At 37.4% G+C, this 27,653-nt stretch overlaps 2 protein-coding genes across 2 annotated transcripts; both read right to left on the bottom strand.

The window, feature by feature from the left end:
- Window positions 1-3,023: 3,023 nt before the first annotated feature.
- Window positions 3,024-14,384, bottom strand: LOC104428128. Its single transcript, XM_039316317.1, has 4 exons — window positions 13,931-14,384; window positions 9,275-10,009; window positions 5,482-6,362; window positions 3,024-5,150 (listed from the first exon to the last, which is right to left on the bottom strand). Exons 1-3 carry the CDS (start codon window positions 14,351-14,353, stop codon window positions 5,511-5,513), a joined length of 2,010 nt encoding a protein of 669 aa, XP_039172251.1. The 5' UTR covers window positions 14,354-14,384; the 3' UTR covers window positions 3,024-5,150; window positions 5,482-5,510.
- Window positions 14,362-26,019, bottom strand: LOC104428104 (disease resistance protein RPS2). The gene is made up of 7 exons (XM_039316316.1): window positions 25,715-26,019; window positions 25,564-25,635; window positions 25,147-25,217; window positions 17,798-20,694; window positions 15,453-16,214; window positions 14,585-15,214; window positions 14,362-14,481 (listed from the first exon to the last, which is right to left on the bottom strand). The coding sequence occupies exons 4-7, from the start codon at window positions 20,591-20,593 to the stop codon at window positions 14,386-14,388; spliced, it is 4,284 nt and encodes a 1,427-aa protein (XP_039172250.1). The 5' UTR covers window positions 20,594-20,694; window positions 25,147-25,217; window positions 25,564-25,635; window positions 25,715-26,019; the 3' UTR covers window positions 14,362-14,385.
- Between the last annotated feature and the right edge of the window lie 1,634 nt (window positions 26,020-27,653).

The following is a 27,653-nucleotide window of genomic DNA, read 5'->3' as shown; positions in this document are numbered from 1 at the left end:
ACGCTTCCTCAACTCCTCCTCCCATCCCTCTCTCCGAGCCCGACATCGTTCGTTTCGTACCTCAAAGACTGCAAATCCCTCCGCGAACTCAAGCAAATCCACGCCGGGGTCATTTAACAAGAAGATATTAGAAATGATGTCATGCAATGGAAGGAGACGGCACCTCGTTTTCCTTTTCAATTTTTTTTTTCCCATTGACCGCGCTGCTGCGACTTGTACATAGCCGGATGGTAACATTGAGTGCTGGAGTAAGTGGCCATAGTGGGTTATGGTATCATTTAAAATTCACACATAGCTACTGTTGCAGGGGTCGATTACGGGGCCACGACCGTGAGCTTGCAATTGTCATCGGTAGGGTCATAATCGCGGTTGAGAGATCCATCAAGATAAGATTTACAAGTGATCTCAATGGCGATAACCAGCATTGCTCATCTGATTGCTATGAGCGGGTTTGTGATTATGGCAATTCCTTTGCATTAATCTTTTTTCTTTTGCCGAGTGATAAGAAAGGTGGTGAGGCTGAGCAAGACAAGAATAGACACCCCGTCCGAGCGAAAAAAAAAAAAATGTAAATATCGAGCAAGAAGTGCTGTTAGTGCATTGTGGAAATTAGCTTTTAATCAACAATTAGGTCTTTGGCCAAAAACAAATGGATACAGCGCCAGATTCAAGATGTTCCTTGTGGAAATTAACTTTTATGTGATGGTACTTTTTAGAAATTGCGTAATCATCTTCTTTATTGGCAACTTTTGCAAGATTCATGTTGAATACGATCGAAGGGCTCCTTAGAATGAAGAGTAGTGAGCTATTTAAGAACGACAGACTCATTTTCATGCCCTTGAAGAGAAGCTGGTAAAGTAAAATTCGCACCATTTTGTGAAGTTTCTCCAAGTCTGCCATGGACCTGAGGTATACTATAATAAGCGAGAAGCAAATTAACATACAAATAGTCCAAGTACCACTAACTGCATGAGAAATGGCATTTGCACTTGCAATGAGTTTTAAAGTATGTCAACTAGTGCCCCCAGTAATATATTAGACGAATGATGACAACTTCAACGAACTAGGACAAGAAACCCCAGACTCAACTACTCTGGACATTCTCAGGAACAGATCCTACTAAACCGGAGTACGAGAGATAAAGCAATGAAAAGATATGGCAAGGAACAATATCAAACAGGACATTTGAAGAGACTTTGGACAGCTTAAACTTCCAGAAAACGGATCTTTGTTTTTTGAACTGGGAAAAGAGAAATATTATTCCAGTAGTGGTACTAGAATCAACAGATTCCTCAGTATGGATAATCAAATAACCAGGTTTCTCAATCCTACTTATAAATTTTTATGAAGAAGCAACAGGGTCAAACTCCGAATTTTGCTTTGTGACTATCTGAAGGAAATATAAAGAAGAAGATGCTTCGGACAAGATATAGATGGCTTGCATTTGTACTTCACTGAAACCAAGTGCATGGAAAATGACACGTTCAAAATATGATTCAGGAGTAAATACCCCCGACCAAACACAGCTACCTTATCCTGGGACTCGGAAATAACGTTTTGCTGCACAATATCTTATTATATATTGATTATGTTAAATTGTGGACATTTGACTAGTACAGAGATATGCAGCACTTTAAGTGCAACCATGTCATGGAAATGACTATAGTGCTTTAAGTTTGTGAGCTATTTGATGTATTTTATGAACTCCTTTGAAACATTGGAAGAGTCAGATTACTAGAAACTCTTAAGATGCCCAGATTAAAAAACAATTGATGGTCCATATTGGCACTTATGGAAAGAGCTACGAGGATGAAGCACCAAAAAAGCAATGAATACAACTAAAACTGCAACAAGAGGACAAGAGCAGAATTCAAACTTTATCTGACAATAACAACTAGCAAGTGAGCTTTTCTTCTTCATAATAGCCATCCGATGAACATATGAAATTGCAATAGGCTCCACACCTGAGTGATCCTTAGATCATCAGCTTTTGCAGTGGATTTATCTAAAATAGGTGAATTGCGAAGCAATTAGATCACCTTCAATCAACTAGCTTACTTTCCTTACATGTCAATATTGTACTCCATCTGTGAGCAGATTGGATTTCGGATCTCTCTCTTTATCCTAATATGTGGCTCAACCGCCAGGGAGAGGAGTGAGTAAAATGCAGGTACCATCGTGATCTGTGAATCTCAAAAAGCTGGGGCGAGGGGTTTATGAAGGAATTCTACAGTAAATTGGATCCAATGCCTTTTTCTCTCTCTTTGATGGTTTGACGATGATATAGCTTGAACTCATTGCAATTTAGAGAGACTCTTATGTCGACATGGGTGATACTACTATTGTGGTAAAAACACAGGAATATTAGAACGGCATCAAATATGTAAAAAAAAAATTTCTTAGTATCCACAAAAGTAGACCGGCAAGAAATAACATTAGAAAAGCAGCACATCATATAATATCACCTTTCAATGAGGCCTACTCTTTTTGTCCAAGAGAGTCAAAGTTAGAAGCAGAAGAAAAAGAATGACTAAACAACACTTTATATTTAGTCTCATATTTTCCACAACAATACAATGACCATATCATGTGATATCGAGTTCATTGATTATGTACCATCAAGTCACAGATGCAGGCGAAGTAATATCTATGTATCTCTATGTTATGAACTCAAGTAAAACAACTGAACAATAGACAACTAAAGTAACTTAAGTTATGATAATTTGAGTAGGATATTACTTGCCAATCCATGTGATGATAGTACTTTGGACTCTCAAGAGCTGTGGTTCTAACTTTGTAAATAAAGTGTCCGCTAAGAAGATTGGATGAAACTAATCATCGTGGCATGGACATCCCTAATGTTTCAAAAGCAGGAGTCAATATCAACACCCTGGAAAATGAGAGAAAGACATACGAAGCTATGATAGCCGTCACAATGCTCATTCAAGAATCAAGAAGGTCAATGTTTCAACAAGCCAAAACAAATGTGGATTCTGCACCTGTCAAACAAACAGTCGCCATTATTTATATTTAACTAGCAAATGAACCAACACTACATCCTGCGCATTCTCAAAACAATGTCAAAGATGTTAGTATACTCCTACAAGGTATAAACAAGATCACGCTCAAGGAGGGAAAATCAGTCAATAGAAACTTTAATGTTGATGCTACTGTCAATCAGAGACTGAACTATTGCTTTGATTTAGTATAGGAAGCAGTGCACACATCAGCTTCCCTCGCCCAGTCAGCCAGAATCTGGCCTATGGCCAAACAGGCAATTATGTCCAATCGAGACTTGAGTACAGCTTCGATGTCCTTAGAGTTGGTACCCGCAACAGCAAGCTGCTTGCACGTGGCCCCACGAGTCAGTGAAGTTGAGACAAAGTGCTTGGAGATAAAAACATCTAGCATGAACGGCTCCATGTAGGCTATGGTGTGTTGTGTGAAGGACATGTGCCTATTCGAATTCTTGGACTTTTTCCCCTTTTGGTAATTGTATGGCCAGCTATTGCTATCATCCAAGTAATATTCAACTCCAAAGAAACTTCTTGGTGCTAAATGAGGCTGTTCAGACAAATAGTGTCGAGCTTACCAGCCAGCACTATCTTAGGACATGAAGGACCTAGGAGAGTACTATAAAAATCAAAAACAAAAAGCTAAAGTCTTAACCACTAAACATGGTCACCCAAAAGCCAACATGCATACAATATCCCTACACAGTTCGATTAAGGATAGAGCAACCCCACATTCAATTGATTATCTGCTCAACCATTATGCTGCACCAGGAATATTATCAAGGAAATCACAGAGAGAGGACATCGCAAACTAGTAAAAGAATAAGATATTTAATGAATTCACCTCCCCACTATGGATACCACATGTCGGCACAAAGACACCATGTCGAGAGGCATCAACACCATGCACTAGAACACTATTAGTGCACGAGTTGCGAAAAGCTTGCTTCATCCTCTTGCTACAGGAGACACCTTTCTAGCATCTAAAAGCAGCCACTTTGATCATAGCTGCATAAAAAATTTTCTGCTAAAAGAAGATGGATGAAACTAACCTCCTCTCATGGACATCCATAATGTTCCAAAAGCTGGAGTCGATGCAGACACCATGTAAAATTGGAGAAATATATGTGAAGCTATGATAGCCATCAGAATGCTCTTATTCAAGAATCTAGAAGGTAAATGTTTCTACAAAGCCAAAACAAATCTGATTCTGCTACTGAAACAAATAGTCACAGTTATCTATATGTAACTGGCAAATGAACCAACACTACATTCTGCATATTCTCAATACAATGTCAAAGGTGTCAGTATATTTCCATTAGGAGTAGTGCATACAAACAAGATCATGCTCAAGGAGGGAAAATCAGTCAAGATAAACTTCCGCATCAATGCCATTGTTAATCAGAGACTGAACTACTACTCTGATTTTTCATTCAAACTTGCCCCTCTCTCTTGGAGTATAGGAAGCAGTGCACACATCAGCTTCCCTAGCCTAGTTTGCCAAAATCTGCCTTTGGCCAAACATGCCGGTATGTCCAATTGAGACATCAGAACGGCTCTAATGTCTTTAGAATTGGTACCTGCAACAGCGCCTTGCTTGCTCGTGACCCTATGAGTGAGTGAAGTAGAAAGTGCTTGGAGATGACAACATCTAGCGTGAACAGCTCCATGTAGGCTATGTTGCGCTGCTTGAAGGACATGCGCTTATTTGGATTCTTGGACTTCGTGCCCTTTTGGTTAGTGCATGCCACTGTTTTCATCATCCAAATAGTCCAACTCCAGAGAAACTTTTGCCTTAAAGCCAACACTCATACAAAATATCTATACAATTCAACTAATGTTAGAGTACCCCCACATTCAATTGACTATTTGCTCAACCATTCTGCTACACAAGTACCATTATCAAGGAAATGACATAGAGAAGACATCCCAAGCTAGCAAAAGAATGATAAATTCAATGAAGCACCTACTGTGAATACCAACATCGGCACAAAGACACCATATCAAGAGGCATCAACACCGTGCACTAGAACATTATTAGTGCACACGGTGCAAAAATCTTGCTTCAACATCCTACAACAGGAGACACTTTCTAGCAAATGAAAGTAGCCACTTCGATCGTAGCGAGCATGACACCTGACAGAAAGAAACGTTGTCCATAAGACACTCATCAAATTTAATGAGAGAAGTGGGCGAGCACACAGCCCCATATAACAAAACCTCACAATCTTCGAAGCAGCACTAACAGAGGCTATGCTAAGCAATTCATCAGACACCTGGAATGCAAGGGTGAATAAGTGCTCAAAAGCCCCTAATTATCAAATCGTGTGACAATTCCTTTAAAACCTAGTCGAACATTCTTTTAAGAAAGACCGACCTACTATGACCCAATATAGAATTTGAAGAACACAAATTTATTCTTTTTGACACCAGATTCAGACAGACATAATTAGGCACATAGATTTACCTGTCTTGCTAAATTTGGAGTGGATCGTTTCAAGCCGATAAGGTTCGGATGGTGGTATTAAGGTCACCCTCCCAACGCCATTCATCACCCACGTAGGAGAGGAGTACTTTATCTAGGTTCGGTGTCCTCAAGGCACCCTTGCAGAATATATTCATCTTGGGGCACTTCATGACGACGAGACGCCCCAGCGATGGGAATCTGAAGGTGCAATTAGTGGTGGAGAAGCTCTCAAGGCTTGATAAACCGTTAAGTGTCAACCATCGCAGCTTGGGGAAAGAGATCTCCTCTACTCCATTTCCATCATCTGTCACCACCTCTTCCATCGCACCACAATTTATTAGGATTAGCCGAGTAAGGTGCACCAGGCTTGTCACTGCTGAGCAAGTCCCCAAATGAACTAAACCAATGCAATCTAGTACTTTTAAACTCGTCAATCTCTGGAATGAAGTCGGGGATGGAAGTACGATTGATAAACTCGGGCACTCCCGAACTATCAAAACTTCAAGCTGTTTGAGAATTTCAGCCATCAAGGACCCATCTTTCCAAACTTGCTTTAGGTTACACAGTGTTTTTAGTTCAAGTTGCCTTAGATTTCGCAGTGCCGCGAGAGGTTTTGCCATGCCAGTTAGTTCTTCATAGGGAGTCGCTCCCCCATGTCCAGATGAATCTCTTGGAAATATCTCCTCGAAGGAACAACATCTCACAGCAAGTGTTTCTAGATTGGGGAATTTGTGGAGAAGAAAGTTGGAAGGAAAAACAACATTTTCATCATGGTAGCATGCCAAAGACACCTCTTTGAGATGGCGAAAGATGTAATGCTGTGGCATCATCATCATAACATCCTCCCTCGTTAATGTCGATCCCTCCAAGTGAGAAATGACCTGCAGGAGGGACTCCGTTTAATTAAGCCACCAAAATTCCAATGACTAAAATGTCCTTCAGTTTAGGGAAATAAGGAGAAACACAACTTTCTGGAAGTAGACAAGCAAGCATCGATGGCCACTATAGGAGGGATGATTGTTGTTAGTGATGTGCCCAATTTTTTTATTTTTTTTTTATTGATGTGGTGTGCCCAATTCAATCACTATATATTTCGTGAATTTAGATAAAGAAAGTTATTAATCAATGATGCTTTAGCTATTTCAATTGTAACTAATTAAATTCAAATGGAAAAAATTACATTTGCTTGTTTTAATAAATCAGGTTTTTTTTTTTTTAGTTAGTATATGTGTTTCAATAGTAAGATGTTGTATAAATGTTGCACATTGTTTTTGAAGTTGCAGTTCTCATATCTATTTTACTATTGATTGTAAGTACCATATGGCTTCACTTTTATGTTACATTGAGAATAATCCATTCAAACTCAACAAACGATTGACCAAAAAAAAAAAAAAATGAAAAAGAAGAAAAGGAAAATTGAAATGATGGGACATGGGTGAAAGAGCGATAAAACAAGATAGAGATGATTGTTCAAAATTTCGATGGAAAAAAGAGTAAAAAATGAAGACAAGTTGTTCATTCTTACAAAAGCAAAGCGAAACATTAGCTGAGCAATGAAACAAACCAAAAGTATATAGCCCCAAATAAACTATGTTTTTAGGGTTATGTGCAATTCAAAAGGAACCTAATTCTGTGTTGGTGGATCATTGATATGCCACTCAAATTAAGTTTGGTAATTTCAATTGAACGTTTGCAACTTGAAAAGTGTTAGTTAGCCATTGGAATAAACGTTGGTAGATATTTAATATAGTTGGTGATCTTGAAAGTAGGGAAAATTCCAAAAAGGGACCCGAAGTACCCTCTTTTTTTTCTCAAATAAGGGCCCGAAGTGGATCTTGTTTCAAATAAGAACTTGAAGTGCCTTCATTTTCTCAAATAAGGGTCTAAAGTGGATGTTATTTTAAATGATGACCTAAAGTCGTTATGTTTTTTTTTAAATAAGAGCCTAAAGTGGCTAGTCTGTTTCAAATAAGGACTCATCTTTCTAGCGATCAAGGGTATTTTCATCATTTGTCAATTTTCCCTTCTTCTTTTTTCCATTTTTTTGGCTGGTTCTTCTTCCTCTTCGCCGGTGGCTAGCCAGCCACTGGCAATGCCCACAAAGGGTTGGGCGAGGGATGGCCTCACCTAGGTATGGTGACCCTCGCCTATGGGCCATTCGTGAGGTCGGCCCTCACCTGGGGCCAACGAGGGCCAACCTCGCGGATGGCCCCTGGGTGAGGGTCACCACGCTCAAGCGAGGCCGTCCCTCACTTGTGGCTAGTGTGAGTGGCCCTCGTTGTTGGGGGTGACCCTCGCTTAGCCCTCTGTGGGCATCACCGGTGGCCAATCGACCACCAGTGAAGAGGAAGAAGAAGAACCAGAAAAAAAAAAAAAAAGGAAAGAAAAAAAGGTGAAATGCAAAATGACAAAAATACCCTTGATTGGTCGGAAAATTTAGTCGTCGGCGATCGGTGAGGTCAGGTCCTTATTTGAAACAACCAAAGCCACTTCAAGCCCTTATTTGAAACAACTAAGGCCACTTTAGGTCCTTATTTGAAACAAAGTTCACTTCGGGCCCTTATTTGAGGAAACAATAACACTTCAGGTCATTTTTTGAAATTTTTCCCCTGAAAGTATAAAGATATAATAGTACATTTCAAGATCTATAAGATAAAAAGTTGGTCAGCAAATAAGATCCATTGGTATCTTAATTTGATGATTGTTGGTACATCAATTAGATTTTCGTTTGTAATTTCAAATTAAAGTTAGTAATTTGAGAGGCATTGACTTGTCATAAGAATAAATATTGGTTGATTATTAAAGTAGTTTGTAATTTGGGAAATGTTGGTACTTTCCAATCCTAACACGATATAAGGTGGTAAGTAACTAAAATTAATTTGTATTTTATAGAAAATGAATATTTTGAAACACATTTTCTTAAAAATGATTGCTTGTATCGCTCAATAATAATTAGTTAATGAAAATTCTTTTCATTGTAGACAACAATTTATATCTAAATATTTTTTTTGTGGATTTTGAAAATATGTTTAGTTTATTCATTTTTGGAGGCCATATAAGCAATCATTTTTTAGAAAATATTTGCATAAATTCCATTTTTCATGAAATGAATGGAGTCTTAATGTGACAATATTGGTACACCAATCAAATTAAGTTCAGTAAATTCAAATAAAGTTAGTAATATCATGTATTTTGGTGAGCCACGAGAATAAAAGTTGGTAAATTATTAGAGTAGTTGGTGATTTTAAAAGTAGAAAAAAAAGTTAATCCTTTTTTAAGCCTATTGATAAATTACTAACATGTGACTAGATAAGCAAATTATCCCCAGTGCTTGATAATTACCAACCATATTCAAGATATTCGAGGATAGAAATTTGTTTTGTAGCTAAGCTAGCAATATGCCAAATAAACATAATAACATTTTTTTTAAAAGTTTGGTGGATGGGGTTGTTCAAATTAAATTAAATTAAATAGGTAAATCTCAATCATAAGATATGCGCGGCTCATTAGAAGCATGATTTGTCTACACAAGTTAATTTAATAAAAGTGTTTTTCTTCAAAGTAAAAGCTGGGATCAATAGATTATATATCAAATAATATGAGCTAGAAATAATCAACTGCATATAATCTTTAAATTTCTAAGCAATTCACAGGCGTGGTTAGGTGAGTATCAACAAGCATGAAATGTTTGACGATTTCAATTTCCTAGATAAAATAATAGTGCACCAAGAACTATGAACATAAGCCAATGAAGACAATAGCCAAGTGCTAGAATCATTAATAAGGGCTATACCTTTTCAAAAGAAAAGATTGCATATTGGTTCTCGCTGGTAATTGTACCTTGGCAGCTTTGGGATTCACAAGCAAATGAGGATGACCTCATCTGGCCACAGTGTCTCACTCGCAATTGCTTCAAGAGTGGCCATGCTGAAGTATGGCTATTCTGGTAGAAACTCCTTAGTTTCGGCAACTCAAGTAACCTTAGGTCGATTAATTGCGAAAAGAAGAGATCATCCGCACTCATCCCTACTCTGTCTTCCTCCACGATAATATCCTCCACCCCGCAATCCCGTACTAAAAGTTCTTTGAGATGTGTCATACTTTTTGCCATCGAGCTCAGAAATAAACTTTTGAGACTCTCACACTTGACAACCTTCATGTGTTGTAAGCGTCCAAAGGCAAGACCTCCATGAGGAAGTCCATTGCACACGTGTTTCATTTTTGAGAGCCGCATCAAAATCAATTTTCTCAATTGAAAAGTATTTGTAGAATTAGCTTTGCTAAATTCAAACTCTTGGACTTGAAATACCACTTCTAAGGATCCACAATTGGTCACAGTTATCTCCTCTAGGTTTTGAAATTTTGTGAGCATATTATAAGATGAAAATATGGATAAAAGTTTCTCACAATACTCTACTACCAGTGTCTTCAATTTGCTAAAGGCATTTGAATTAAGATCATCAAGCCATATCTTCTCAATGTTATCCATGTCTAAGATCTTCATCAACTCCATACTAGGAAACTCAACCTGTTATTTTTCAATTTAATTAATTAGAGCCAGTTCTCTATTCCCCAAAAAAAAAAAGAGAATACTTTAATTTCATGAACAAAGAAAATCATAGGGTGGACATTATCAAAGAATCAAAAGAAAAGAAGACTAGATGTACGTTATTTCTATTTGGCAAATGCCACCCCCTAAAATTCATTCTTCTGTCATAGAATGTTATAGTAGTAAGCATAAATTTTTCTAATGTATATCAAGCATTATGTTTGGGCAATAGCATAACCATGGCCTTCTTAGTTAGACAACCATGTTCATTTCGTGTATAATTTTTCTCCCATGAATCTCAAATTTAACTCATGTTAGATTTAGCTCATTACAACTCTAAAAAAACACAATAGCCAATATACTGTCCCATTTCTTTGAAGTGCAGACAACAAAATAGAAACTAATTCGCACAAACCAATGCTTCTTGGATCTTGCACTTCAAAAGTTCTCCGACAAAGTATAGACTCAAAGTAAATACAACAAATATTGAAGAAAGGAATCCAACGATTAAATCAAAAGATGGTGAGTGCAGGTATGTACTATTTAATTAATGTTGTCTTGGATTCTCCAATCACTAACTGATTTGTTTCTTTCTAAGTTTGTTATCCGAAATTATCAAGATTGAGGATATTCATCTTGATTTATTTCTATTAATAGTTTATCACTATTATTAAAGTTGCCTATAAATATAAACCAATTAATTTTTTTATTTAAGTTATAATGATTAATTGATTTGAATCATTTGATAACTAAGTTTGCCTATTTGACGTATCTTTTGCCCACCTAAATTGGCATTTCTATCTCTTTCATCTCTCTTTAGTTTCTCTGTCTTTTCTTATTATCTGAATTTCCTCCACTTTCAACAAATCTAAACCTAACTTTCTTCATGCTTTCGTTCAACATGAGTTGGTATCAGATCTAGATCTGCTCTTCATCAATTGATCATTGAGCTAGATCTCTTCAACATTAATTGGTATCATAACTTTGCTTTAACTACTTATTATCGTTGTGCAACTATTCTAGACCAAGGGCCAATGCAATGGTACTTAATTTACTTACTATACTTGCATTTCTGATCTAATATGCTCATGAAGATATATGGCATCATCCCTATTGAAATTAGCCACCATGCTTGCTGATTTGTAGCCACTCTATGTTTGGTAAATTTTCTCTTTAAATAATGTTGCATTATTTATTAACTCGATATATCAAAATTTGAAAAGAATCAAGGTTATTATGCCAATTGGTATGTCAATTATTATTATAATTATCATGCTATTCTAATAATGTTGACAGTCAAGAGTAATCCGACTATTGTTGTGATTGTGGTTGTCATAAATCCTTAACAATCTTGAAGAGGTTAAACAAATTTTAGTGGTCTAAGAGAGTATTTCAACACTTTTAGTGAGAATTGAATAGATTCAATCAAAAACGTAGAGAAGACAAGAAAATGGTCCAAAATCAGTTCGCTATTGAGCAAAACAACATGGATAAGTGCTCTCAATGTCTTCAAGAGTTAAATAAGGACTCTACTTGTGGGAATAGTAAAGTGGGTGGAGTAAAATTCTACTAACTGATCTAGATGAATTTAGAGAAATACCTTTTGAAATATAGTAAATCTGGAATGTAATTTCTCCTATTAATCGTTCACAGAACTGCAAGTTCGTGACTCTAAAATTGGTACTAAATTACTTAATATAGCCTTATACTTTCAAGGTGCATATCCAAATCTCCCTTTTGTGGAAATTGATATATGACATGATTCTTCAACCACCTTGCTATTAATTTGTCTTATTTATGCTTGATTAGTTTGAATTCTTGTTTTTTTTTTTTTTTTTTTGGTAAGGAACTCTTGTTTTAATTTCCTATGATATTGGCCAAGATACTAATTTTCTTCAGTTTTGAGGATGAATTCATTGACTAATAAGTTTGTCTATTTGGTGTTTCTTCTTCCTAGCCTAATTTGGCATCTATCTCTCTCATTTTCCTTTGGATTTTATAATTCTAAACCAACCTTGCTATGCAATTTCATTCTATATTATCAGTTGCTAACATATATATATCATACACCTAGTAAAAAAAATCCTCAATTTTTTTTGTGATAATGAATGACAGCACATTGAATCTTAGATTCCATGTCAGTGCAATTGAGTTATTTACATATAATGCATGTAGCAAAGAAAATATTGGCTTGTGTGGAGCGACGGTGCAAAATTTGCTGAGTCCATGATTCTAATTTTACACCAAAGCTCCTTTGATTAGCATTTGATTAAGTTGACTAGGTTTGACCTGAAAGTGAAAAATATTATGTCAAACTACTTGCAGTTTTATTCATAATCATGAAATGAAGGTGTGTTGGAAGTATGAATTTTATATATGAAATGTAGTCAAATCCTAGACCTTTCAATTGGTTTTACTTAAGTTTTAAATATTTTTGCAAAAAGCATAATCAAGTTCTTTTAGTACACAATAACTTAGATTGCCTATGCGGCAACCTCAAATTGCATTTGTTTGTATTAATTTATGACTTAATTACGCCAATTGAAATGTTTGAGACTCGGATTGCACTTTTTGATAAAGGTTTAAGAGTTCATTGCATCAACTGAAAAATTTATGACTTGATTGCTTCATAAATATGTTTTAGGACTTGTGGAACGATTCTCCCATCACAATATTCACAATTAGCTTAAATAATAATGACAAAATGGCCCCTAAAACTTATTCCGGTTTGGCATGTTTAAGAACTAAAACTTTTCTTCCTTTATTAGTAAAACTTGTTTCGATTCAGCATTTGAGTCTTTCCATTGCCCAAAATATATATGGCATTTTTCATCGAATTTTCCCTTTTTTTAATTGTAAAAATCTGGTGCGAATATGGTGATGCCACTTTCAAAAAAGGTGACAAAATATTTAAAAAGCACATATAAGAAAACGAGGTGGGAGAAAGGGGGAATTTGTCTCGGGCTTTTGCACCGACGAGGGCCACAATCGTACCACCGGTCATGGCTAGGGCGCTCAGTACCCTCACCAGGTCACTAGCAATTGCTAAACTTGGCTCCTCGCCATCACGCAAGTGAGCCCACTTGCCCTCACCCAAATTGCTAGGGGCGGTAATAGGCCATTGCTTGCTCACGGCGAGGGCTAGCCCTCATCGGCAGGAAGGGAAGCAATAGTGGCGCTGCCTATGTAACCCTTCCCCAACTACCACCCCCCCTAGGGACTGGGGATCTCTCATAGGACTTTCTTTTAGTTCCAATTTCATATTACTGATGATTTTTCTTCCTAATTTTTACTCTCCTTTTTTCCAATTTTTTTATGTGGCAATAGTGAAACAGCTACCTTTGTGCTTGAGGAAGCTCCATCACCACGTCAAGGGCCATGCAAGATTGGAAATATAATAAAGATGAAGAATTTTTCTACAAAAAAGGGACAGACTTAACAAGTCTTGAGATGCATCAATTGTGCAAATTTTATAACTCTAGTCCTGAACCAATACAAGTTTCAAAACTCGTAGTGTCATTAACCCTTGATCTTACATTGACTAACATTAAAATTTGAGCCAACATCCTTAGCATTGTCTATACTCTAGATTACTTAAAAGTTACTAAATTGAAGCTTAGGCTCTCATTAAAATACTTGTACTTTAGCTACAATTTACTCTAAGATTTGTAAAGGAAAGAAAATAATATTAAGTTTTTTAAACTTATGAAAAGTTTTGATATACATTTCAGTACGTTTATATTAAAGAAATAGTTTTGAGATGTTTTTTATTTGAGGTCAAAGATTTGTAAAAGAAAATGATAAGTTATCATAAATGACCCCATAAACCCTCACATTGTCTTAGCTCAAACCATTAGGACAACAAACTATATATGACATTAAAGAAGAATGAGTTCAAACCTTTTCCACGAGTAAAAGAGGTTGCTTTCTCGGAACATTGTCCTCTAGTTTTCTACAACTGGCATCTCCTCCTAGAATCACCTCCACAGCTTTACAATTTTTTATGGTAAACTCTTTCAAGGAGGGCCACTCTGATATATGCTTCTCTTGGAAGAAACTTCTGAGTTTTGGCATGTTGTGAAGGTATAGAGTGACAAGTTGAGGAATTACAATTCTGTCAGCTGCTTCTTCAAGTTTCTCATTTTCTCTGGCAACAATGTACTCCATCTCTTCACAACCACCAAGACCAAGATATTGGAGTTTTCCTAGACTTTTTGCCATAGGCATTGTAAAAAGGTTTCTCAGATGTGGACACTTCTCAACAGTCAAGGACTCCACACAGTGAAGCAGCCTCTTCCACATGAATGAAGGAATCACATTCATTAGGTTCTGACACTGCTTCACCTTAAGGACCTTTAGACAGCAAAAGGACTCCACAAGGATTTTATCGCTCCACGTTCTTCTTGTTGAACTCCCTCGATGTGTAACTCTTCTAACTTTGGAAATGCTAGCTACAAATGTACATAGATAAATCAAAAATACATACAAAAATTTAGGGCCAAAGAATACAAAAATATAGTAAAATAAAAGATAAGATAAATTGGGATACGATACCTTCTCATCAAATAGAGGATATAGCCCATCAGGAGCACAACTCGCTAAGCTGAAACTAATAAAATTCTCAAGGTCACCAATCTTGAGTGTGCTTAATTGGCGGAACATTACCGTCTTTACGGTTTTTACTTTTCCTTCTTCCATCACAATTACGGTCCGCAGGTTATTGCAACAGGAAACATCAAGGAGCGCAAGTTTATCAAGAGTTTTGGCTGTGGCACTTGAGAAGAGATATGGCAAACTGTGACAACGCCTCACTTTCACTTCCATCAGGCTAGGAAATGCCGAGGTTACTTTGTAGTCACTCTTCGAAATGTCTCTCAGCCTTGGTAGATTCAACAACTCCACTTTTTTTAATGTAGGGAGGACCAATGGCTTTTGCCTTTCCTCAACGTTAAGACTTACCGATTCAAATAATGCCTCCAAGAAGGGACACCCAACCACCTTAATTTCATTCAAGCTCTGCAACCTATCGATGGAATTTGGTGGAAAAACATGTGACAAATTCTCACAAAGTTCAAGAGTGAGGGATGCGAGTTTACTGGACTGTTCGAGGAATTGATCGTGCCATATCCTCTTTAACTCACACATGGACGAAAGTTTCAATTCCTCCAAGCTTGGAAAAAGAACCTGCATAAAAACCTTGTATATGTTGAATAACTGAGATTTTTGGTACGAAATTTTGTTATGCCGATAATTTGGGGCCATTTTGGGAATGAACAACAACATGAGTTGGTTCCACCGTGAACTGCTATGCTTTTCTTATAGAATAATGATCCAGTTTACAGTAAATTGCTTCATTGACCAGAACTAGAAGAATGCTGAATTTAAAATAATAATAATAACAATAATATAGATGCTTGCTTACCCTTTCATTGAAGAAGACAGGCAAGGACAAGTTAGAGTTGATGCAACCAAACGCTTTTTGTAAAGGGGCATCAATCGACTGTTGCTTTTCTTCAAATGAAGAGAATGTCATCATTTTGGGGCATCCAGATATTGTCAATCTTGTTAAGGTTGGACAATGAATATGGTACGTTCCATAAAAGAATGTCTTAAAATTTTGCAATTCCTTAAGAGATAAGGAGGTTAACTGGGGGAACTTTATAGTGTTGATGGATGGAGCTTCGTCTGATTCTTCTTCTTGCACATCTATAAGTTCTTCCAACAATTTACAACTTGCTACTTCTATTTCTTTTATTTGCTGGAGCTCTTTAGCCATGGAAAAAGAAAAAAGAAACCTCAAGTTCTCACAATTTTTCACCTTCAATACCCTTAAGTTTTGGAGACACAATGCTCTTCTTGGATTCTTGTTCCATATGTACCTCAACCTTGGTAAGTCACTCAAGGTTAATCTAGTCAATCGCGAAAGAATTTCTACCTCCCCACTCAATGTCAGTCCTTCAAGGTCGAATACATCTCGTATTAACCAACATCTTTCAATGGTTATAGCTTCCAAATTACGGAGCTTTATTAGCAAATTTGATGGGATGATGCACAAGAGGAACGCGCAATCCTCCACCTTGAGGAATTTTAGGTTGCTCAGATCTGAGGGAAATTGAGAGTTCCATATCTTTTTCAATTTGGGAAGTTTAGACAGTGTCAATATCTCCAACCGGGGCAATAAAACCTTAAAAAGTCAAGAGAATCACGTTATGAAGGCATACGCATCAATTTTTCTTTAGCTGCGAGGAGTGGATAATCCTACGTAATCTCAAAATGCTTGTAACTATAAATTACGAACATCCGTTGCGTGTGAAAATTTAATAAAGGAAATAATCTCACACAATAAATCTGAATATGATGGAAGAAAAGGCCGAATAATGATTTTGAATTTTACTTTTTTTAACCTTTTTTTTTCTGTTTTCCTTCATTAACTTTTGTTTTAACAAAGTGGCTGGCAAGAAACATAAAAAATTTATAAAAAAAAAACTATTGAAAATTGTCTACGTCAACACTAACCGTGTCATGTAGAACATTCGGTATCCATGTTAGTGAATTCTGGCCAAAATTGATCTAGTTAACTTAATTGACAAAAATTTAATTAATACTCAATTGATAAAACTAAAAGCTTTATGACTAAATTGACAAAAGAACAATAGTTTTAGAACTTTTAGGACAATTTTCTTTTGTACAACCACGTTTCCACAAATTTCCATTCACATACCACAACTTTTTACGATTCTTATATTCGGTTGATCTAGATGTCGTTTGACACATAGTCACTAAAGTTAAATTCACCTAGATAAAATATTTTATTGTTTTCTTTTTTACTTTAATTAAGCGGATATAATAGAATTCTACTTATGTCCATTGATAAGGTCATACAAATTATATAGGCTATACATATTTTCTTCAAGTTATGAATATATCCATAAATGTATGTGTACATATTACCATTAAGCAATGATGGACTTTAAAATCATCTAAAAGTTGCTTCTTTAGCTATGTTGATATCATAACACAGACAACTGAGACGTAATTAACTGATATATAAATGTTTATATGCATTCATTTATCACATAGCAATTCCATTTTGAAAATTATTATTATTTGTCTAACTATCCTGAGGAACAAAATCTCGAAAAAAAAAATATTTATCCCATTTTTCTACGTGCTATTATACTCCTATATATTGATACCATGCATAACGCTTCATTTACTTCAAAACGGTAAAAGTATCACATTAGTACTCACCATTTTGTTGCACATATCAAAATTAAATTCAGATAATTCGTAAGATAATAGTCCATTGTCTTTATGAATAAGATATATATATCCCGAATAAAATCAATTCTTTTTAACACAATATACTAAACGGCATAGACAGTTATTGCTTGTTAATAAATGCATTTTACTTTATCAATTAATATTAAAGTCCACGCAATGGTGGGATTTCAACTAGTGGCTTTGAAAGGTAAGGAGGAAATCGAAAAAGGCTATAAAAGTGGGAAACTTTATTTATGTTTTTTTGAGTAAACTTTATTTATGTCATCTTATCTTTTTTTTATTTGTCTTTCCTCAGATTTCGCGATCGAGGATATCACTTATTTAGTAATGAGCTAACGCACGCTTAAACCAATGATATTTCTATCACTAATATATTCGATCGTAGGCAATGTCCGTACTTCAAACTCATGGATCAGAAGACTAGTTAGAGAAAGTTTCCTTGGATTAGGATGGTCAGGATAGAGGTAAAAGAGTGAAATTTACCTGTTGCCCATCAAAGAATTCAACCGAATGGTCCACGGTTTTATAGAAGCTCGTCATCTCGGCTAAGTTTTGCAATGTCAGCCTACGCAAATTGCACGACTTCACTTTGGGATCATCATCTATTTCATCTCCATCTTCTTCTGCCACGGCATTCGTGATAATTTGCTGCATCAACTTGCAGTTGCTTATTTCAATCTCTTCAAGTTGCGAGAATATTCTCATCATGGACAAAGGAAATAAATGTTTGATTACGTCGCAGTCGTCCACTTTCACAATCTTTAATTTGCCGAAGGATTCTGGGGCAAGACAACCACGAGAAATCTTCTCAAAGTTGTTCAAACTCTTGAGAAATAGCGATTCCAATCTCGTAAATGTCGTGCATTGGACATGCTCTGCGGAGTGGACAACAAACTGGATTGAGGGGCAATTTTGTACATGAAGATGCTTCAATTCCCCAAAACCTTCAAAGCACAAATCGTGAATGCTATGCTCTTCTTCTGGCAGTCCATGCAAGTGGAGATCTTCCGTTCTCTGCAAACATGTCTGCACCCACTCTTCGAGAAGAAGATTACTAGAATGCAGCTTAAGCTTTAAAATTCTGGATTCTTCGTATTTACCCAACCAATTCCAAATGTCCCCAATTTGGATAATATGCCTGTTTAGTTTTCTGAATGGCAAGTCTTTTGAGAAATCGACCGAATGCGGAATGGAAATGTGCAAAGTGCTCAACTTTTTCATGTTCCTCAACTCAGCTAAGCTAGCGTTGCTTCGCAGTGCTTCATCTTCGGCCTCCCACTGATCAAAACTGTTGCCCATGTACAGTTCCTCTAAATTAACCAAGCTTCCGAGCACGCCAGGTTCAATAACTTTGAGCTTGGTGCACCTCGTCAAGTCCAAAAATCTCAATTCTGTTAGTTCACCTATTTCTTTGGGCAATCGAGCGATTGTAGATCCTAGGAAATTTAGGAACTGCAACCCTTTCAGCTTTCCAAGAATAGTAACATCTGCCAGAGGGCAATAACAAACAACAAGCGACTTGAGGTTTTCAAGGAATTGAATCGACGAAGGTAGAGTGGTCAAAGGGAAGTGACCCAACTCCAAGACTTGGAGCTTCTCCATAGATTCAAAAAATGACTCGGGAAGTTTGAGAGATGGGTTGTTTTCCAATAGCTGAAGCATCCTCAAATTTGGACAGTCCAATTTTCCAGGAAGCTCATCAATGCCAATGAAACGAAAGACCATTGCAATGCATTTTTTGAGCTCATCCTTTGACCATTCCTTAAACCCATAATCCTTCCTCCCAACCAAGGCGTTCCATTCCTTGTAAGCGATAGAGATGGCTTCATCAACAAATATATCATGCATTTTGCAAAACAATGTGTAATGACTATCTAGCAACAAAGAGGAGTCCTGTAGGCTACGTAGATCCATAATCAACCTGTCTCTTGCGTTTTCAAGGGTCTTGCTAAAATTTTTATATAAACCCAAACCCATGCAGGAGGCAAGGGAATACCTCTCAAAAATTATCCCTGAGTTTAAAGCAATTGATAAGAATAATGATCTTATCCTTTCATTTTTTAAGTCTTTATAATTTAGTTCCACTAGTGATTTTACCTCAGACCCTTCTATGTAAGTCGAAGCAGTCCTCCATGCAGCCAAATGTTCATGTTTCAAACTTTTTGCCAATGAAATAATCAAAAGTGGCAAGCCTCCACAATTCTTGACCACTCCATCTACCAGGTGTTTAAACTCAGGATCGTTGACTTTGTCCCCTACTGTCCTTTCAAAAAGTCTTTGCGCTTCTCTAGGCTCTAACTCTTTGACCCGGAAATCTCGATCAGAGGCCATATCATTGCGCAGAACATCTCGGTACCTAGATGTTAATAATAGCTTGCAATCTCTTACTTTATTATCATTTCCGCAAGGGATTCCAACTTCCTTCAACTCTAATTTCTTCCATAAATTATCTAAAATTACGAGAATCTTTTTCTTAGAGTCACCCTCCAAACTCCTACACAAACGATCTGCTCTCCCACGAGCAGGTTCATCATTTGTTAGCTTGAGACCTAGTGCATAAGCAATTTCTCCCTGAATTTCTTTTAAATCTGGATTTCGTGATACATTCGCCATGATGACCACATCGAACAACTTTTCTTCCTTAACTTGCCTTTCTATGTCCTCCAACAGCTTAGACTTGCCAACCCCACCTGGCCCATACACCCCGATCACATTGAACTTATCATCAACTATAGCCTTCATTACGTCATTCATGATTTTGGCCCTGGACTCCAGGACATCTTCTTTGTTGTCAACAAATCTTGCAGCGGAAGTGGTATTAGTGACAATTCCTATCGGAGGATTCTCATGGTAGACCTTCTGGAAGTTACCCTCTCGGCTTTTCTCATGGAGTCCTTGAATGACTCTAGTGATCTTCTTCACCTTCCTGCCAATTGGATATCGCACCATGGGATTGGGAAGCCACCCACGGAAGCAAGCATTTTTTGCACTTTTGTCACATTTTAATAGGTTATCTGCCTTCTCAGTCTCCTCCTTCACACTCTTCAGCCAATTCTCAACATCCGTGTATATGGGTTTTCCGTTATTCTCTGCTTCTTGGACATCATACTGCACCCTTTCCCATGTAGTCTCCAGCTCCTTGATTCCATTTTTGAGGTCTTCGACGTAGCTCTTGTAACACAACACGTACCCAAATTGGTGTCCAATGGGAGAAATTAAGGACTCGCCTAGTTTCGACACTAGATTCGATGCAACGGAGATAGCACATGTCTCACCCATAATTTCTTCTTTAATTTCTAGAATTTCCTTTTGCCCCTCTTTTGTCCCTCTTCTTGTTGCCTCCTATTATTATTTGCTCAAACAAATGGGTGCGAAAGAAACTGAAAAGAGAACAGAACTAACCACTTAGAACTGTGAAGCAAAACCAGAGAGAGAGAGAGATAGAGAGAGAGAGAACGGGCCTTGAGCGTACGGAAGCAAGAGCGAGGTAAATAGGCAGAGACTGAGGAATATTATCAGCAAGAGCAACTTAGAACGTTGAGTTACTTGGGAAAAAGCTCGGTCGCTCCGAGATGGCTCGCTGCACTCGGTGCGCCCATGTAACACGTTAGTGGCTTACGTGGAGAACTCGCAGATCATCGTCGATTTTTTAAAAGTTGACGACTTTTTATCAATATTTCAAAGCTCAAAAATATTTCTTTTCATTTTCATGATTTCGCAAGAAAGCAACAAGTAGAGATTACGAATTAAAGATGCCGTGTCCACTACTTATTTTGATAGCTGGTGTTTCTTAAAGCTTAGCAGATACCATGTCACCGATAGATTAAAAGATGATTTCCTTAAAAAGGCCACATCTAAATGTGAGAAATTCTTTATTATAATATAACATTGCACCAAGTAAAAATTTCGATGCTGTTGCTTTATTTTAAATAAAATAAATAGGGTATGGCTATTTTTACTCCCTCTTTGGCTTAGGACAAATATTTTATTTGATCAAAATAACCTTCTATGTTCGGAAACAAGGTCAATCACCATTTCACCCTACTTCTTTCTCTCTCATCTCCTCTTCATCTTCTATGTTTATTGTTAATTGACTAGATACCCTTCTATGTTTGAAAATCAATTAATCATAATTAACCATACTTTTCGTATTTTCTGATGGATTAAATTTTGTAAAACTTTAAAGTTTGAAAGTTTGGTCCATAAAATACTTATTTGCCTAGATTGTTAATTCTTTAATGTAGCTTTTCTGTTCATCTTAATCGTAACGGGGTGACACGGGGCCATTTTTATATCTAGCGCTACCGACTCTACTTTTTGACTTGAGCAAAGTTTGTATTGTCCTGACTATCTCAGTCGCACACACGCCCGCAACACAAGTATGCATATTCATTGTTCGTCAATACAAAACTTGCAATTAAGAAATTGATTAGTTGAGAATTTTATAACACAAGGGGGAATGATGAGGACAGAAATCATCACCAGATCCATAATTGCAAATGACCATTAGACAAAGACAAACAAAACAAGACAACATCAAATCACCGCTTTATCAACACACAACTTGCTTTTAAGAAATTAATTAGTTGAGAACTAGAGTATAATATTAGAGGGAAACAAAATGATGAAGAGGTACAGATATCACCAAGTATCTCAATTCCCCTAAACACAATTTCAACCCAAGACCAGAATGACTGGTTCGTTTCCGACCTGTCGATGGCAATGACCTTAACGTCTTTCGTTCTTTCTTTCTTCATTCTTGATGGCGTGGAAGGAGACACGACACTTCTTTTTCATTTTCATATGTTTTTTTCCATTGATCATGCTATGTGGACTTAGACAGAGCAAGTTGTTAACAAATAGAGTAGGGGTCCAATGGCCATGGCGGGTTGGAGTGTCATTTGAAGTTCGAAAGTAACTAGTGGGCCAACGCCAGAAAAAAAAGCATGTATTTGCAGTAATGAGATAAAAATAATTTCACTTTCTATATATGTCCAAAAAGTGTATATTCTTTCTTGACGAACAAACATGGCCACTCTTATATTTCCAACTAGCGTACGCGGTAAACGGCGCTTTAAGCTGGATTAAAATTTTATTATTATAAAAGTAAAAAAAGTAAAACAGATTAATTTAAACTTAAAACAAGATAACTTTTTTTTTTTTTATGAAAGAAAACAAGATAACTTTTATTAAAGAGAAAATTAAAAAAAAAAAGGGTAACAGACACTTGAAGCAGAAGCAAACGTCTCATTTTGCTTCTCTTACTTCCTTCCAATTTGCAGAGAGATAGAAACACTAAAAACAAAATACAGTGAAAAGAGGAACGATTGAAGGTGGAAAAAGTTATGAATTGGACTTTATACCAGAGAGCAATTGATCAGACAGTTTTAAAAGATGCAGAGAAGTTTTGTTCAATGTGCTTTGGAGTTAAATAGACAAGGTTAGGGTTAGGGTGGGCGATTAGAGGGCGCAAGCGCGAGCCCGCCGTTCTCATCATCGGGGTCGTAATTGGTGTCTAGAGATCGGTTGAGGCAAGGGTTGCAAGCGGTTTCGACGGTCATCACCAGCACCATTCATTAGATCTCTGTGAGCGGGTTTGTGATCCCGACCATTCCATTTCTTTTATGTTTTTCCTTTTGCCGAGCTACAAGAGAGATGGTGAGGCCGAGCAAGACAAGACCAGGTAGCTTGTCCCAAGCGACATTGCCAACGGTGCCTTCTCCATGGTTAACTTTGCAGACCACGTTCGCTGGAGAAACCAATTACGGCATTGGCCACCGTAGTCGAAAGAGCACCGAGAGCAACGTCGTGGCGATTGCGGCTCCACTCACCTGGACAGGGCCGTGGCCACCACAGCCGAACACATGCCCTTTCTGCTTCTGGCTTTTTGTTTTTTTTTTAAACAAAAATCATTTTATTTTGAGTTCAGAATTTCTAATTGTACTTTGTTTACTTTTTTAATTGAGAAAACGACGAGTCAGCTTATATGTGAGTCGCGGTTGTCGCGAGTTGCCTCGTAGGTTCATTTGGACGTAAAAAGATAAAAGAGTGACCCCTCTGTCCATCGATTAAGAGTAAGAGATTTTACTGGAGACATTTGAAAAGTGGGATCATTTTTGTCCCTTTTGATGTTATACAAAATTTTTACGAATTTGGAATTTTCATCAAAGAAACCTGCTCGTCCTGAATAAAAGAAAATGAAATTTTTTATTATTCCTTATCTAATAATTTTTTTTATAAAAATCACGGAGTACTTGGACTTTTAAAGTTTTTTCTTTTTTGGTCGAAGGACTTTTAAAGTTGACTAGTACACGACTTAAGTTAATCACTGTATTGATGTACATTGGGACTTATCAAACACCTTATGAAAGCGATTTTGTAGGAAGAGAAATGGCAAAATTGGTGTCCCTGGTTCCTAAAAATTGAACAGAATTGCATTGTAATTTATAGGGGGTCGAATGTGGAAAACACCCTAAATTTTTGAAACATTTCGAAAGTATATGCAATACTAGTCTTTGTTAGAGTGGATAAATGTTTCATCAAGAAAGCAATTATTAAGCATAACCAAGTAAAAAATGTTGCATTGTCTTTGCAATTGGAACTCGTAGGAGGGCAAATTGGACACCGTAAGGAAACTTTCGAACCAATTAATGCAATGGTCAACCTTCGGTGATTTAAAAAAATAGGGTCCCAAATTGGTCTTTTGCTAATCAACTTATTGGTCTTTTGCCAAAAGACATTTTGATCAACACTTAGGTCTTTGCCCAGAAAAAAATGTGATACTTATGTAAGAGTTGTTGTGTTCAAAGTGAAAATTATTTGTATAAATGATGTCATTCTTCTAGTGCCACGTAATCATCTTCTTTACTGGCAACTTATGCTTTGAATGATTATCTTCGACTCGACCGAAAGGCATCATTCACTAATGACCATGCTTTGTGAAAATTATGGTGTTATCGTGGTCCCATAAACTAAGACGTTATCCTCAAACCCTTCCCATCTAATAAGGACAACTTTTGATCCAGGAGCAGTAATTTACATTAACTCGCCATAGGATTTCCCTTTCTCGCTTACAAATGTGCGAAAGGAGACTAACATTCCATTATTAGTTACTTCATCGCCATACACATTTTATCGCACTTATTTATTATTTACTCTATGTATGAAAATATATAGATGGTGAGATAGCTCGTAATTATAAACAGATATATATACACACACTTCCAAATCGTTTGTCCATTTGTGGATGCTCTCACTTAGTACAAAGGATGAAGCAGGTTTAGAGCAACGATGTCTATATCCCCATTTGTATAACTTTCTTTACTTTGGGATCATCGGATGAAGCTTTAATAAATTAAGAGCGAGCTCATCCACTAAAGAAATTTTTATGTATAGATACAAGAACCAGAACCAAAGTTGAGGTCCCTTGATTAAAGATTATCGCCCACCCACCTTCTAAGGAAAAACGGGTGACTATAAAGTAAACCATTCTAGTGTCTGGTCAAAGGTAATGTTTATAAACCGTACTCGAGTGAGGGCCAGCATGTGACTGCACTGTGCCCAACCGGACCAATCGTTTATACCAACGGGTTTGAATAAAAAGAATGTATTAAAGAAAAAAAAGCAATATATGTGATGATAATCATGAAAAAGTGATGTGTGAATTTCACATACAATGTTTTGTATGCTTTACGGGATGTGAAGTGTCTTGCGACCAGTAAAACTCCAATATCAATTAATAATAAACTAGAGAAGGAAGGCCGACTTTTTTGGGGGAGCAGCGTAGAGATTAAACTCACCGTAATGGGTTTTGTGATTAAGAAAAAAATTACCTTGAAGCAAATCAAGTCGTATTTGAGTCACAAGAGGCCACACAATTGGAGGAATATCTTCACGCTTCAACCTGTAGTCATCGAAGCAAATATCTCAAACTATTCTAGTGTCCCTGATCAAAGGTAATATTTTGAGAATCATTCTGGAGCGAAGGCCAATATGCGATTGCACCGGGTCCAACAAGACCAACAGTTTATAAAGAGAATACATTAAGAAAAAAAGCAATTTATGTGATGATGATTTTGAAAAAGTGGTGTGTGAATTTCACATGTAATGTTTTATATGCTTTAAAGGATATAAGGTGTCATGCAATGAGTAAAATGAAAAACACTAGAGAATGAAGGTTGGGCCTTTTTATGGAGGAGCAACGTAGAGATGAAACTAATATAACAAGTTTTGCGTTTTAGAAAAGTTACCTGAGAGTGGATCAAGTCGTCTTCGAGTTCCGAAAGGTAGTACAATCGGAAAAATTACCTTTGCGCTTCACGCTGTAGTCATCAAAGCAAAAATCTCAAAACAAGAACGAGCTTCTCGATAATTTCTGGTGATCAGGTTGACGTTTCTTACCAATGCGTTTCTCCTCTTCAATCACGAGGCCCAAGCCCTCGACACTTGAACAAAGCTCAACTTTTTCTCCTTCCTCAAACGATGAACCGGATGCGCTTTGGTACAATACGAAATGTTGTGATGTTTGCGTGCGTTTCTTTAGCGAAGAAAACTTCTTTTAACCCTCACCTTTTTGTCCAAGACCACCAAAACAATCCTTTCCTGGTAATTGGCAAGAATACCCTCTACACTTTAAGGAAATTTCTTCGCTGCCTTTCTGATTGGACCGCGTGGCCACGCAAATCGAAGTGAGAAGGAAATTTAGGAATAATGTGGACATCACTCATCTCGTGGTTCAGGACGCCTTGTCCAAATCAATAATTGGAAGTGAACGTCGGACAATGACAAACAAAACACGGAATAATGATGTGGCGTGGGCCCCGTAAAGAGAGACGTTTTCCTCGAACCCTTTGTCATGTTGCGATCGATTGACAATACAATTCACATGAGCTCACCAAAAGATTCCTCTCTCTCTCTCACAAACGTGTGGAAAGAGGCTAATGTTGTTTTCCAAAAGATAAGATTTGTACAAGACAGGAAAAAAACAATTGAAAGTGGAGATGAGCGTGATTATAGGGTAGGGAATCCCATTGATTGGAATTGGCTCGATTTCAAATTTCAAAAATTAAACAATCGATTTTGACGAATAAGTCATGAAATTCAAAATAAGGGTGTGTTTATTTTACAAAAAATATAATATTTTTAAAAAATAATTAGTTTTTTTATTTAGTAATATATGACTGAAAGTATTTTTTGATATTTAGTGAAGAAAAAACTTTTAACCCTCACCTTTTTGTTCAAGACCACCAAAACAATCCCTACCTGGTAGTTGGCAAGAGTACCCTCTAGGACCTGAACATGTCCTTAAAAGGTTCCCTCCTGAATTGGATATCCCGGGAGGACCTCTCCTCACAAGCCATTTAAGGCAAGTGAGAGGAGGTAGTATGGCATAATGTCTCCATTGGGAATCCCCGGCCAGACCCAGTCTAAGGGTGGGGCCCACATCTTGATCCCCGTGAAGCCTTCCCCGGGTAACCAATCCTGGGCGTGGTTCAGGGAAATGACAGATGCCTCTCCTGGCAACAGGAGGGGGTAAGGAAATTTCTTCGCTGCCTTTCTGATTGGACCGCGTGGCCACGCAAATCGAAGTGAGAAGGAAATTCAGGAATGATGTGGACATCACTCATCTCGTGGTTCAGGACGCGTTGTCCAAATCAATAATTGGAAGTGACCATCGAACAATGACAAACAAAACACGGCAACAATAATGATGTGGCGTGGGCCCCGTAAAGCGAGACGTTTTCCTCGAACCATTTGTCATGTTGCGATCGATTGACAATACAATTCACATGAGCTCACCAAAGATTCCTCTCTCTCTCTCTCACAAACGTGTGGAAAGAGGCTAATACCCGGGGATTTTCGGTCCCCGGCACCTTCATGTGGAGATAGTCCCTTCATTTAAGGAGGTCGCCCAGAGCTCCGATCCGGGGTGACTGGGAGGGAACTTCAGCGAAGCCCCTTGGCGCACCAGTCAATGAGGAGGTCGTTTTTCTAGAATCTCCTAGCTATACGGGGCCCCCATATGGGGACTCTCACCCCTGGGAGGTTTTCCCTCCTGTGGGGGGTGTTCCCCTTAAGTAGTTTAAGGACCTGCTTAGGTTCAAAGATAAGATTTGTACAAGACAAAAAAAAAAACAATTGAAAGTGGAGATGAGCGTGATTATAGGGTAGGGAATCCAATTGATTGGAATTAGCTCGATTTCAAATTTCAAAAGATACTTTCAAATTTCAAAAATTAAACAATCGATTTTGATACCACCGGTGTGGTGGCATAGGTGGTTGAGCAAGGGAACTTTTCACGAGATGTCCCGAGTTCGATCTACGGCGTCGTCGTTGCTTA

This window comes from Eucalyptus grandis, chromosome 7 (assembly GCF_016545825.1).
Source record: "Eucalyptus grandis isolate ANBG69807.140 chromosome 7, ASM1654582v1, whole genome shotgun sequence".
In the NCBI taxonomy this organism is placed as follows: domain Eukaryota; kingdom Viridiplantae; phylum Streptophyta; class Magnoliopsida; order Myrtales; family Myrtaceae; genus Eucalyptus; species Eucalyptus grandis.
The sequence above is the reverse complement of the archived record's forward strand: the minus strand, read 5'-3'. Positions and strand labels throughout refer to the sequence as shown.